The following is a 13,745-nucleotide window of genomic DNA, read 5'->3' as shown; positions in this document are numbered from 1 at the left end:
CTACCTTAATACTAGTTTTAATACTTAAAACTAAATATAGTCACATAGTCCTCCAATCTTGATGCTGATTTCTGCATAATCTAGCTTCTCTGATAAATTACTCAGATTGCATTTAAGTATGGTGAGAGGATACTTTTCTGATTTTTTTGAAAGTCTCTTCAAATATTGCCTCCTTTTTAATATTTCTATTTTTTGGGGGGGGTACTTTAGGCAAAAATTTATTAGACTTTCTTGTTATGTCTTCCATGTATCTTAAGTTATCATTTATGTTTTCCATTATCCTTCACTCTATGGGTATATCCTAAGTGTGAAGGGCCTTCAAAAGTTTATAGATAAATGTAATTGAGAGATAATGGAATTTTCCCATCAACTTTTTGAAACCCCCTCCCATTTCAGTTAGTAATTCTCTTTTTACTTATATCTAGCCCACTGTTTAATATGTCGATTGAGATCCTAACATGTTCAGCAACTATACTTTTGATTCTGAAAGTTTAAGTTGAATTTTTAAAATTATAAATTACTATTTTTAAATAATCTCTTATTGTTTGTTCATATTTAAGAAATTCACAAATTATAACCCTAAATTTTATATCAAATTATCTGAAATCCTTATAGATCCAAATCTGATATTTTTGTTTTTGAGATTCTTGTGCCTGGTGATCTCTTTTCTTGGATATTTGGTGACATTTGACATGCTAGTTGGCCATTCATAATCTGTTGAGAAATGGAATATGTAGATTGATGATGTTTCACCTAAACAACAGTTGCATGTTTCTTCCAGGAACCAGCAGTGCTGAATTCATTCGGGAGTCTTGGTCCTTCTGCCAATGGCAGTGACTACATTGGATTTACCCTCAGGGTAGTCCCATGTCACTTCCCTGGCTTCTGATCATGCTGTAGATCACTTGTAGGTTTCTTTTGCCTCCTGCTGTCCCAAATTGCAACCAAAAATTATTTTTGTAGGATCTAGCTCTAAAACTAAAGGGTATCTGGTCTCTCATATAATCAGAAAAATCCTTGTCCTGCTTTTCATGTAGGGACTATTTTGGAAATCTTACCATTAAGGACATTAAATATGTATTATTCTCCCTTGTGGTTTTGTGATGTTTGTTTGTTTGGTTTTCATATATTTGTAGACTCCATGGTTGCTTTGAGTCAGAATTGACTCGATAGCAGTGTGTGGATTGGTTGGTTCATTAAATCCTAGGCTTTTTTTTTTTTTTTTTAATCTTTAGGGGTAGGTCTTAAATCTATATCTTGGCCTTTTCCACCAATTTGGAATTTTTGCTCCCTTATAAGACATTTCTTTGGGATATTCAGCTTATGGTTGAAAGTTAAAATGTGTGAGATTTTTTCAGGTTCATTTTTTCTTCTGGCCTGTTCACCTGTCTTCCTGCCTTGACATCATCATTCTCATAGCTCCCAGACGCATATCCTTTTGTGATCTCATTTTCCCCTATGGTCATATATAGCTTATTACAAGCTTTGCCTGTCATCCTGCAGCATCTCTCTTACTTATCTTTTCCTTCCTTTGTCCATCTTCAGAAACCTAATTCTCTCATTTCTGAATTGCAACAACAGTTTCATAGCAAATTTCTTCTTAATGCTAATCATCTATATGTCTTAAGTCATTGCTCATTTTGCCAATATTGGGTTAAAATTTCTAATCCTAAGATTAAAAATCCATCTTATCTCAGATGCTTCTTTTAGAAGGTGTACATGTGTTTCTTTTGCTGCTGCTTCTCTGTGCCCTACACTGCCTACTATAATGGGCATCTTCCCCCATAGCATACCGAGCTTGCTAATTAGCATGCAAGGATAGTTGCCTTGATTGTCTTTCCTTCTCTCTACTTCTTAAATGTCTCTGTCTTCTTTAATAGCTTACAGCTCTCTTGTAACTGTGTACCGATGGAGATAACTACATACTCGTTAGAGAGTTTATTTGCATATTTTGTTTACGTATAGTATACTGATTTTGTGTAATTTGAGTATGCTATTTGTCTCTCCAAGGAAGTTATAAATTCCTAGCAGAGGAGGGTTGCATTCTAATGTTTTAATCATCTTTGTTTAACACACGGAGTGCTCAGAAAAGTCTGTTGCACATCTAAATAAGAAGGTACTGAGCGAACTAGAGTTGATTCCTTCCTTGCTATCTCATGCTGACAAACAGCAGGTAACTTAACTTAGACCATCTGGAGAATTATCCTGCTTGTAAATATGTTGTTTTATAAATGTGGTGGGTTTTTTTTACCCCAGGAACTAGTAGAACTTTAAAATACATTGGTCTATTATTATTTTTCCTTTTTTAACAGATCTGTTTAATTGTATATCTGTTAAGAAAGTAGAACCAATAAATTAAAGTTATAGGGCATGAGTAATTTATAGTTCAGTTATAGTAATTGGTGAACACACATCTTTCTAATGTGAACCATTTTATTGCTCATAATTTTTAAAGAAATGCTAACCAGAAACTACATAGTCTTACAAAAATTAAAAATTTCCTGTAACAAATGCAAATATCGTTTTGTCTTAAGATCTTAGTTCGAAGAAGCAGCAGCCCTGTTGAATTGGATTTAAAAGATGGTTTACAGCAGATGCAAGGAAAACGTAGCGAAAGACAGAAGAGTAAGTTTCATAAATGTGGTCTGTTTTCATTCAGATACAGAATTGGTGTTTTTTTATACCCATTCTCTGACCCAATGGCATATTATCTCAAGAATCATGCTTATGAACTGGAATATTTTTTTCCTGGAATCCCAAGACTGATGAAAGGTTAACCACACCTAAAACAAAAGAATGCTAAGGCTGATGGTGTGGGTGAACATACTGATCTAGAAAGAAAAAATTCTCTTTCTAGCAAGTTCCCACAGATTTGGAGCAAAGTCTTCAGAAGTCCATTGTAGTAATAGGATAAGTGTTACCAAAAAAGCATTTTGATTAGAATCCTCAGATATTCTGTCATATAAAATATAGCCATAATACCCTGTTTCCAAGAAGTCAGGTAGTGGCCATCAGCAACCCCAACTTGTACGTCTAGCTGCTCTTGGTGAGTGTGGAGGCAGCTGGATTGTACCGGCAGACTTTACTGACTTTTAGTTTTGTAGAAGATGAAGTTGTAGGAACCTCACAGATTAGTTACATGGTTACTGGCATAATGTTCAGTTCTTTGCATGTGACTAGAGGATAGCAGAGAGCACTGGGAGTCCAGTGGTAGAATTCTTGCCTTTCTGTAGGTGACCCAGGTTCTTTTTCTGGCCAGTGCACCTCCTGAGCAGCCACCATTCCTCTCTCAACAGAGATGTGTGTTGTTATGATGCTAAATAGGTTTCAATGAAATTTACAGACTAGTGAGAAAGATTTAGTGGTCTACTTATGAAAATCAGCCAGTGGAAACACTACAGATCATTGTAGTTTGATCTCCATGATTCGGAGGCCAACATGAATGTAGCTAACCACAACAGAGGACTGCAGGTTAGCAGGATCAAGGCTGGGGCCCTGCTAGTGATAGATACAAAGAGCAGTAGGAAGGTGAGCAGGCAGGAAATTGTTTTGAAATGGATAGACTTTAAGGAGCATAGCTGCTGGGGTCTGTTTTATATCAGATTAAATATCCCTTGTCTTATTAGCCTTTGAAAGAATCATTGTATTATTACAAATACATACATAATATGACTTAATGGGGAGATTGTTGACAAAATCCTAGTGGAGCTTCTCACCCCCCGGCAATCCTAGATTATTGATCTGACCTGTGTCTAGATGCCAGGCGTACGTACGCATTCTTTGACTCAGTCAAAGAATAAATTTGAATTAGAAGTGGAATCAGTTATCACTCTCTTCCTCCACCTACCCCTCTTTTGTTGGTGAATAAGTTGTACTGGAAAAGGTAGTGATTTAATGGAATCCTATGGGTCTATGAAATAATTTTCAGTGGTTGAGGTACCTTGCAAAGAGTGATAGAGTGGTGATGGATAGATTGTGAAAACTTGTAAGGATGATTAATGCCCTGTGCTTGGAAACCTTGTGTTGTTGACTAAGAGCCCCAGACAAGTACCTTTTGAGCTGAGTCATGCTCTGCAGTTTCTTCCCAAGCTTCTGAACAAACAATTCCTGTTGTTTTAGCTATTTAAGTGTTTAACCAACAATTAGTTTTCATCAAGTCAATTCTAACTCATGGCTATCCCATGTGTGTCAGAGTAGAACTGTGTCCCATAGGGTCTTCATTGACTGTGACCTTTCAAAACTAAATTGCCAAGAAATCCTCTTAGTGGATTTGAGCCATCAGACTTTTAGCTAGTACACCTGCCTATTGGTGATTTTGAATGTTGTGATTTTCCATATTTGTTATCTCAAACTTTTGTTCTCTTGTGCTAGGTGAAAGTGTCAGCAGTGACATACCTCTGGGGTTTAACAATGAGGCAGAGCTTTCCATGGGTGCCTGGCATAGCTCTGAAGAGGACCAAGAATTGAATACTCCCACAGATGTTGCAGCTGACTCTGATGCACACCATTGGTTGCAACTGAGTCCCGCTGATGCTTCAAATTTAACAGGTAATTATGTATTTGAAAAAAAAAAAAAAAAAATTTAAAGCCGAAAACCCAAAAATTTCCAAATAAAAAAAACTCCCAAAGAAAAAAAAAATGAATAAAAGGAAATAAAAAAAACTGGAAAAAGAAAAAAAAAAAAAGAACATAGATTATGTTCATATCAACCCCCACCAAAGTTGGTATGCAGCCACAATCACCAGTTCATAATTAGTCTTGAATTTTATGAGTCTTGAAAGAAAATGGTTATAAAACAATGACCCTGTATAGGAGGAAGCCTGCTATATTAATGTCCAGTCCCCACCATAGAAGGAATGAATAGTACTTATGCCAAATATTTGCCAAACTGGATTGAATTTGGTCTACTCTGGAAACAGAGAAGAGTGATTTATTTAACTTACATATATCATAAATCCTGGGTAAGTAAAAAGAAATCCCATTTCTTACCTTATTGATTAATATTTTAAAATATTGCAAGCACACAGGTAAATTGTAACATATGTGAGTTATGGAGCGCTTTAATAAGATGGACAACAGTGAACTTACCACTCAATGTAAGAAACAGAACAAGCTCTAGATCATTTAAATTCCTCATGGGTCCTTCTCAAGTTCCTTTCTTTCTCCCCTTATTCTGTGACCTATCCTGAAATTCTTAATTACATCCTCGATTTAAAATATATAGATAGTTGACCATATATGCTTCTGTCCTGAAACATTACTTTTTCTCCTTATTTGTAAGATTCATGTAATGACTGCAGAGCAAGACTTTCTAGGTGTACATCTAGGCTAGTTGCATAATGTGTGTAATGTCTTTGTCTGAAAAAATGAAGATGAGAAGCATCCATGTTTGGATCCACAATTAATGCTCATGGCAGCAGCAGTCAAGAAATCAAAAAACACTTTGCATGTGGGTAAATCTGCACAAGACCGCTTTAGAGTATTGGAAATCAAGGTCAGGTGCACCTGACCCAACCAATGGTATTTTGAATTGCTTCATATGCATGTGAAAGTTGGACACTGAATCAGGAAGACTGAAGAAGAATTGATGCATTTTCACTGTGGTGCTAGGGAAGAATATTGAAAGTACCATGGGCTGCTAAAAGGACAAATAAATCGGCTTGGAAGAAGAATGATCAGAGTGCTCCTTAGAGGCAAGGATGGCAAGACTTTGTCTTACATACTTTGGGCATGTTGTCAGGAGAGACCAGTCCCTGGAGAAGGACATCATGCTTGGTAAATTAGAGGGGCAAAGCAAAAAAAGAGGAAGGCGCTTAAGGAGATTAATTAACACAGTGGCTACAATGATGGACTCAAGTATCGGATAGGAATAATTGTGAAGATGGCTAGGACCGTGCAGTGTTTCAGTAGGATCTTTATGGGTTGGAACTCACCAGATAGCACCTCACAACAACCTCTTAAGGTTATTAGTGAACATAATCAAGTGCATAGGACAGTGTCCTCTATAAGAGCTCACGTGTATACTCACATATGCACATTGAGAGGCAGAAGCATAGATCTCTTGATGTCTAGTCAATGCCTCTCCCTCAGTTAGGCTCCTAATTTTAGACTGTATCTGAAAACACTTTCAACATCTACTCACTTATTACTCTTTTTTTCCATACAGAAATACTGTGGGTTCGGTTTCAGACCATCACAATAAAGTGAATCTTGAAATTTATTGGTTTCACTGTGCACACACAGTAGTCTTTAGTTGTTCAGTTGCATTATGAAAAGGTTTGATATTTTGTGAGAATTACCTAAGTGTGACACAGACACAAAACATGAACATGTACTGTTGGAAAAATGACACTGATAGACTTGCTTGATGCAGGGTTGCCACAACTCTTAGTGTGTAAAACAAGTTATGTGTGAAGTACAATGAAGTGAAACTTAACAAACTGAGGTCTGTAGTAATAATATTAGTAGTAATTAAGTAATTAGCACTAAAACGCTATTTTACAGTCTCTGGCCATAAAAGATGTACCTTAAATCCCATTTCTATACTATTGGGGTCTGGGACCCTAGGTAAGTGAAGTACTCAAAACCTCAGTTCCCTCACCCATATGGTAAGGTTGATTAGACGGGGTGTACCAAGCAGCAGGGTTGTTTGTTTGGTTTGTTTGTTTGTTTGTTTGTTTGTTTGTTTGTTTGTATCATGAATGTCCATAGAGACAAGGACAAGGTTTCCAAGGAACTTCGGCAAATACTAACCAGAATCTTTTATATAAACAACCACCACAATATGCCAGAAAGTTTATGTTAAGTTAGAAATGTTTTTAAAATGCTAAAAAAAAAATTTTTTTAAAATAATGGAAAAAAGCTGTAGCACATACTTCTAGGGATGGGGTATGTGCTACAGAGGACAACACTAAACCTACAGGTTGGGAAGAGGGGCCGGCATGCTACATCCACATGGAAGCAAAACAAGAAGGAAAAAGTAAGAGTTGAGGGTCTAGACTCCATGTCAGCACACAAGCCCTAGGGATGACATCCCTGCACTGAGCTGCTAAAGCACAGAGAGGACTGTAGGGCTGACAGCAACTCAAGACATGATGTCTCCTCACTGGTGCATACTCCGACAGAGGACTATATTGGGGGGACACAGCAGGGAGTAAGACTGGTCTGAACCCCCCATAGTGGGGCAAACCAAGAAGGGGACATAACAGATCAGCAACTGGAGCAAAGAAAAGCCACAAAGTCCCTGAGGAGCAAGGGAACTGGGACACCGACAATTATGTTGTCCAACAGATGGAATAACTGCAAGAATCCAAACTTCCTTCCAAATAATATTTACTTCCAAAGTGACATTTCTACTCAATTATATGATATTGTTGTGAAAATTACAACTATAAATCTCTTTGGATTGCTAGAGAATTATGAATACATGCATTGATGAATTAATGACTTATTTGGGTTCAATATACAGATTATATAAGAGAAAACTGATAATCATAATACTATAGAAAGAAATTGCAGCGTCATTAAGTTAATTTACTTAAAGCATTTTAATTATTTTTATTGACTGGGAAGAAAATCGAACGATTACTTATTTTGTGTCATTGAAATATTAGTTTTAATTCTATTTATTAGTATATTTAATTTAATATACTGCTCAATTTAATAAACTAGTGTGAGATAATTTTATATGATATGCTATATTGTGATTAACTCCAGAAAATACTTTAGTTCATCTTATTAGAGAGCATCAGTACATTGCACAGATGGAGTTCTGTAGTTTTTCTTATCAGTGGAAAACACACTAAGTTGTAAGGATTATAGTAGTCTTGCATTTGACTTTCTGTTCTTATGAGAACAATTTTATTGTAAGTATATGGTAGGGGGACTTAAAAAAGTTTGTGGAAAGTGGATTTAAAAGATAATGGAATTTGCTCAAGGACTTTAAAACTCCCTTATACAACATAAATTTGAGTTGGCCTGATCTTTGGACATGTGAAGGGAATGACCATACTAATGATGTGTTCCACTAAGCACATTACTGCAAAAGACCTCTTTAAAGTGTTAATTAGCAAAGAGGTCAACACCTTGAAGACTGGTATGCTTGATCCACACCATGGTATTTTCAATAACTTCATATTCATGCACTATGTAGACAATAAGACTGAAAGAGAAGTAATGCATTTAATTATGGTATTGGTGAAGAACAGTATACCATGGATCAGAAGAATAGAAAAATCTGTTGGAAACACCTTAGAAATGAGTGTGGTGAGCTTTGTCTCATGTACTGTGAACATGTCATCAGGAGGGACCAGTTCTTGGTAAGGACATTATAGTAGGTATAATGGAAAATCAGTGGAAAAGATTAAGCCCCCCACTGAGGTGGATTGGCATACTGACTAGAACAGTGGAAACAGACTTAGTAGGATCAGTTGTGAGGATGGACAGGACTGGGAAGTGTTTTGTTTTGTTGTACATACAGCTTCAATGAGGTAGAATGAACTGACAGCAGCAATCCTTGGAAAGCGATGGAAATAGAGAGGAGAATCAGGCCATGGTGCTGAGCAACAGCATAGTAGCCACTATAATTATTGAAGCCCAGGGTTGGTAGTCCATTTAGATTTGTGTATTTTGTTTTACTTCAAAATGGAAGGTAAATTTATCTCTGAAGAGACCACTCTACCAAGTCTTCATCAAATTATAGTCAAAATTTCCATTTAGTTGAGTTCATTTTACTAATTACGAAGAATTATTCCATGGCAACTTTTATAACAACTTTGGCCCATTTGTGAAACTGTAAAGTTTAAATTTCTGTTAGAACATATAGGTGGTTGGAGATAATGATATAATTGTATTGGTTCATAAGAGATTCCACCTTAATAAAATGTTTCAAATGTCTCTTTGGCATATTGTTGTTGTTGGGTGCCAGTGAGTCTGTTCCCACTCATAGCGACCCCGCGTACCACCGAAGGAACACTGCCCAGTCCTGCGCCACCCGCACCATTGTTTTTCTGTTCCAGCCCATTGATGCAGCCACTGTGACAATCCATCTTGTTTAAGTCTTCCTCTTTTTCGCTACCCCACCACTGTACCAAGCATGATGTCCTTCTCTGGGATCTAGTATCTCTTGGCAACATGTCCAAAGAACATGAGATGAAGGCTCAGCATCCTCGCTTCTAAGGAGCATTTCTGGTTATGCTTCTTCCAAGAGAAGTTTTTTTTTATTGTTGTTCTTTTGGTTGTCTACGATACGTTTAATATTCTTTAATGACACCATAAATTAAAAGCATTGCTTCTTCTTTGATGTCCCTTATTCGGGTTAAGTTTTCACATGCATGTGAGGTCAGGGAAAGTACCGTGGCTTGGGTCAGGTGCATCTTAGTCCTCGAGCTAACATCCTTGCTTTTCGATACTCTAAAGAGGGCTCGTGCAGCAGGTTTACCAAGGGCAACGAGCTATTTGATCTCCTGATCGCTGTTTCCACGAGCAGAGGCTGTGGTTCCCAGCAAGAAGACTTTTCCTCCATTGATCTTGATGTAACCTACTGGTGCAGTTGTGAGAATTTTACGTTTATTTTACAATCAGTTGTAATCCATATTGAGAGCTGCAATCTTTGATCTTCATCACTAAGTGCTTCAAGTCTTCCTCACTTTCAGCAAGCAAGGTTGTTTGATTGTAGGTTGTTAATAAGCCTTCCTCCAATCTTGATGTTGCATTTTTCATATAATGTAGCCTCTTTGCTTATATCCTCAGTATATAGATTGAATAATTATTGTGAGAGGATGTAACCCTGGTTCACACCTTTTAAAAATTTTTAAGCCATGCACTATGCCCTTGTTATGTTCACAGAACTCTCTTGATCCTTTAGCATGCCACAATAATGAAATAATACTGTACTGATAATGAAAAATATAGTGATAATGAAATAATAGGATACTATACTACCATCCTAGCTTCCTAATGGAAAAGAAAATAAGCTAAACAGTTGGCATTTGAGACATAAAGTTTCTGAACTCTCTCAGTGCCTCATTTTACATTTAGTGCTATTTGACTGAGGAACCCTCTCCAAGCATGTAAAATGTCAGCATCTCTTTTGTTACTCCTTGAGTGAATAAGTTAGACAAAAACATTTCATAAACATTTATTTCACAGTAATGTTTTGGACACTTGTACAATCATACTAAACACCCCTAAAGGAATCACTATATTTTGATAATACAATTTGGAGATGTTTTCTAGGATATTATCAGTGAGGTATGAATTTTTCTGAAAGGAAATCAATATTGAAACAGATCCTTGCCCTTGCGTATCTCAGAATGTAATTATAGACAGGTAACAAGGAGATGTAGGTGATGAAGTATATGTCCTACTATTACTTGGGATTGTTATTCAACATATCTCAAGTGGAATCCTGGTGGGACAAAGGGTAAAGTGCTAGACTGCTAACTGGAAGGTTGGTGACTCATATCCATCAGCTGCTCTGCACAAGAAATATGCAGCACTCTACCTCTGCAAAAATTTACAGCCTTGCCAACTATGAGGTAGTCCTGCTTTGTTGTAGGGTTGTTGTGAGGCAAGATCTACTTGGCAACACTAGGTTTGGGTGAAAGCAGCTCAATGTAACTGGAAGGCTGTGGGCCAATTTATTTGGATGTCTGTTTTTCCCCCCGTCCCCTCCAAAGGATTGAAGACATTATAGCGTTCTATTTGAAAAAGATAAATGCCATATTATGTTACTTGTTCATCAGGCTTTTTAACATACCACTTAGACTTTTAATATTTAATATTTTACTCACTTCCCATATTAAACATTTTGAAAATGACTCCCTTCATAAAAGTCCTTTGGAGAACCCAAAAGGCTCACATTCAGGCTTCGCTCTTTTGGTCTTTCTAATTGTGATTATATCTGCCCATTTTAATGTGTCCCTCAGTTGATTATTATACTGTTTATGTGGGAAACAGAAGGTGAATTTTCCTCTAAGAAAGGACAATGTTTTTTCTTTGGGAAGGCCTTTCCATGATTCCTTAATATTTATTAAGTTCTTTATATTGTGTATTGAAAGCATTCCATCACTAATACCTTTTTGGTAGATTTCTTTGGTGCTGTGTTGGAAGGATACAGAAACATCCTCTGTAATTGACATTACTCCTTGTCAAATTTACCCCCTCTTGTTCCTTGTTGTTTTTCTCATTGCTCTATTGGAGTTCCTTGGGTCTCAAATAACATTACTTTCTTTGATTAACCCTTACAACTTAATACATAAAAAACTCCCAACAATATATATATTCCAAAAAACTCTGAGTGGGGGTTGATGATTCCTAGAAATCAGTCATCTTTATTTGTATGGAATGAAGAGAACTTTGGTTGGAAATAGCTATGTTATATCAGTATAAAATATTAGGGAAAGGATGTTAAGAAAAGCAAACTGTTGACTTAAAAAAAAAAGCCTAAAGTAAGATGTTAGAAATAAATTCAATTAAGAATCACAATAAATATAAGCCATTTAAACTTGAAGTTAAACTCAGAAACTTGGGTTAGCCAAATAATATTTACAAAAACACAGAAAGACCTGCTGCTATCCATTAGATTCATACCCAAGAAAACCTGACATTTTTCTCCAATATGTATTTAAAATTTTTTACAAAACAACCTTATCACCTTCAAAGTACTCTCCATTACACTTAAAACAATGATCAATTCTGCAATTCCATTCTTGGAAACATTTTTCAAACTCGTCTGTTTGGATGGCTGACAGCACTTCCCTTGTATGTTTCTTCACCACTTCTACATAGTCAAATCGCTGTCTTTTCATGTCCCTCTTCATTCACAGAAACAAAAGAGTCGCACAGAGTGAGGTCAGGTGGGTAAGGTGCATGGGGCAAGAGATCCATTCTGTTTTTGCCCCAAACTGGCACATAGAAATGGTTGTGTGAGCAGGCGCATCATCGTGGTGACAAAGCCAGCCCCCCATCTGTCCATATTGGGTTTTTTTGGCATACACTGTTATTAAATTGTTTCAGAACCTCTAAATAGAAAGCTTGATTAACAGTCTGATCTGGTGGAATGAACACCAATTGCACTGTGAGTAGTCATTTTTGTCTGTTCAGGAAATTGACGGACATCCAGAATGAGGTTTGTCATTAATCGACATTTTCCCTTGTTTGAAATGAGAAAACAACTCCTACACTTGAGTTTTACCTATAGTACTGTCCATGTAAGCTGTGTTCAACATCACAACAGTTTCTGCAGCATTTTTCCTAAGTAGAAAGCAACATTTCTGAGTAGGTTACCAGGCCTTTCTTACGAAGCACTTATGAGTGGACTTGAACTAGTTAGTAGCCGAATGCTCACCCATTTGTGCTATCTAGTGACTGCTATTAATTGATGAGCTAAGCAGATAAAGTATTAGTAAGAATAGAGAAACAATACAATTATTTGATTGAAATGATATACAGCAGCTTCCAAAAGTTCATGGAAAATTTCCATTATTTTTTATTGTCCTTTTCTATGAACTTGTTTATACATGTATGTGTGTGCATATATATACATATGATAATCTAGCAATTAAAATATACATGTGAACAATCAACAACTTCAGATTAGAGGGGCAGCTTTTTTTCAGGTATAAAGCTTAAAAGGCAGGAAAGAAGGACAATAAGCACAGAGGAGGTAGAAAAAGTGCTGTTCGATTGTGAGGGCTGCAGTCATTATCATCACAGAAATGTGCATGTGTTGTTGAATGAAAAACCAATTTGCTCTGTAAACATTTACTTAAGCCATATTAAAAGTTAAGTTAAAGAGGCTCTTGCAAATTCCCAGTACCTTCCCCGGCCCTCAGTATTTTTTGCCAACCTCCCTCTTACTGTATACTGCCTCCCCAGTCACCCAAGCTAACACATGTCTAGCCCATAACATCCACCCCCACATTTTCCTTCTTAACCCTGGTAACCATCAAATAAATTTTCTTTTAGTGTGAAACATTTTTCTTTTTTTTCCTTTTTCCAATAGTGGTCTAATACAATATGTATCCTTTTGGGATGGACTAAATACACTCAGCATAAGATCTTCCAGGTTCATCCGCATTTGGTGTTTCACAGCATGATTATTTTTTAATGTTGCCTAGCATTCCATTGTATATATGTACTAAAATTTATCTATTCTTCCACTGATGGGAATTTAGGTTGTTTGCATTTCTTTTGAAGTTGTGAATCGTGCTGTGATGAACATGAATGTGTATGTATATAGTTGTGTTACTGCTCTTATTCCTATAGTAGAAGGGTTAGTAGGTCAGATGGTATTTTTATTTCTAAAGTATTTGAATGCATTCTTTTTATTTTTTAAAAATGATTTATCATTTTTCATATTTTTACAGTATTTAATTAACATATCATAAAATCCAATAGTTCAGTCACATCAAGAGGAGGTGTACAATCATCACCACAATCAATTTTATAACATTTTCTTCATTCTTGTACTCATTATTATTACCTCCCCATCTCCACACCACCTCTCCTACCAAATCACCAAGGACATTAATCCAGTGACTCTAAAGATTTGCCTATCATGATTTCATGTACAGAAAAAATATTTTAACTATGACAACAATACAAAAGTAAAACAAATAAAAACTTCAAAAAAAGAAAGCAGAAAATATTAAAAATAAAAAAATATTAAATGGATTAAAAGGGAGGTTTTTTGTTTTTAGTTTTTTAGCTTCCAAAACTATTTTGTTGGAAGCTAATACGGA

General features: G+C 36.3%; 1 protein-coding gene across 1 annotated transcript in view; it reads left to right on the top strand.

Annotated features, from left to right (window-relative positions):
- RALGAPA2 (Ral GTPase activating protein catalytic subunit alpha 2) overlaps nucleotides 1-13,745 on the top strand; it is a 364,385-nt gene that overhangs the window by 108,100 nt on the left and 242,540 nt on the right. The window contains exons 18-19 of the mRNA XM_045295177.1: nucleotides 2,535-2,625; nucleotides 4,372-4,548. Coding sequence (XP_045151112.1) covers nucleotides 2,535-2,625; nucleotides 4,372-4,548 — 268 coding nt within the window. The remainder of the gene's footprint in view (nucleotides 1-2,534; nucleotides 2,626-4,371; nucleotides 4,549-13,745) is intronic.

The sequence above is a fragment of the Echinops telfairi genome, unplaced genomic scaffold (assembly GCF_000313985.2).
Source record: "Echinops telfairi isolate 266 unplaced genomic scaffold, ASM31398v2 ScPeMD7_5592;HRSCAF=6446, whole genome shotgun sequence".
NCBI classification, from domain to species: domain Eukaryota; kingdom Metazoa; phylum Chordata; class Mammalia; order Afrosoricida; family Tenrecidae; genus Echinops; species Echinops telfairi.
Note: the sequence above shows the minus strand (reverse complement) of the source record. Positions and strands in the feature narration are given on the sequence as shown.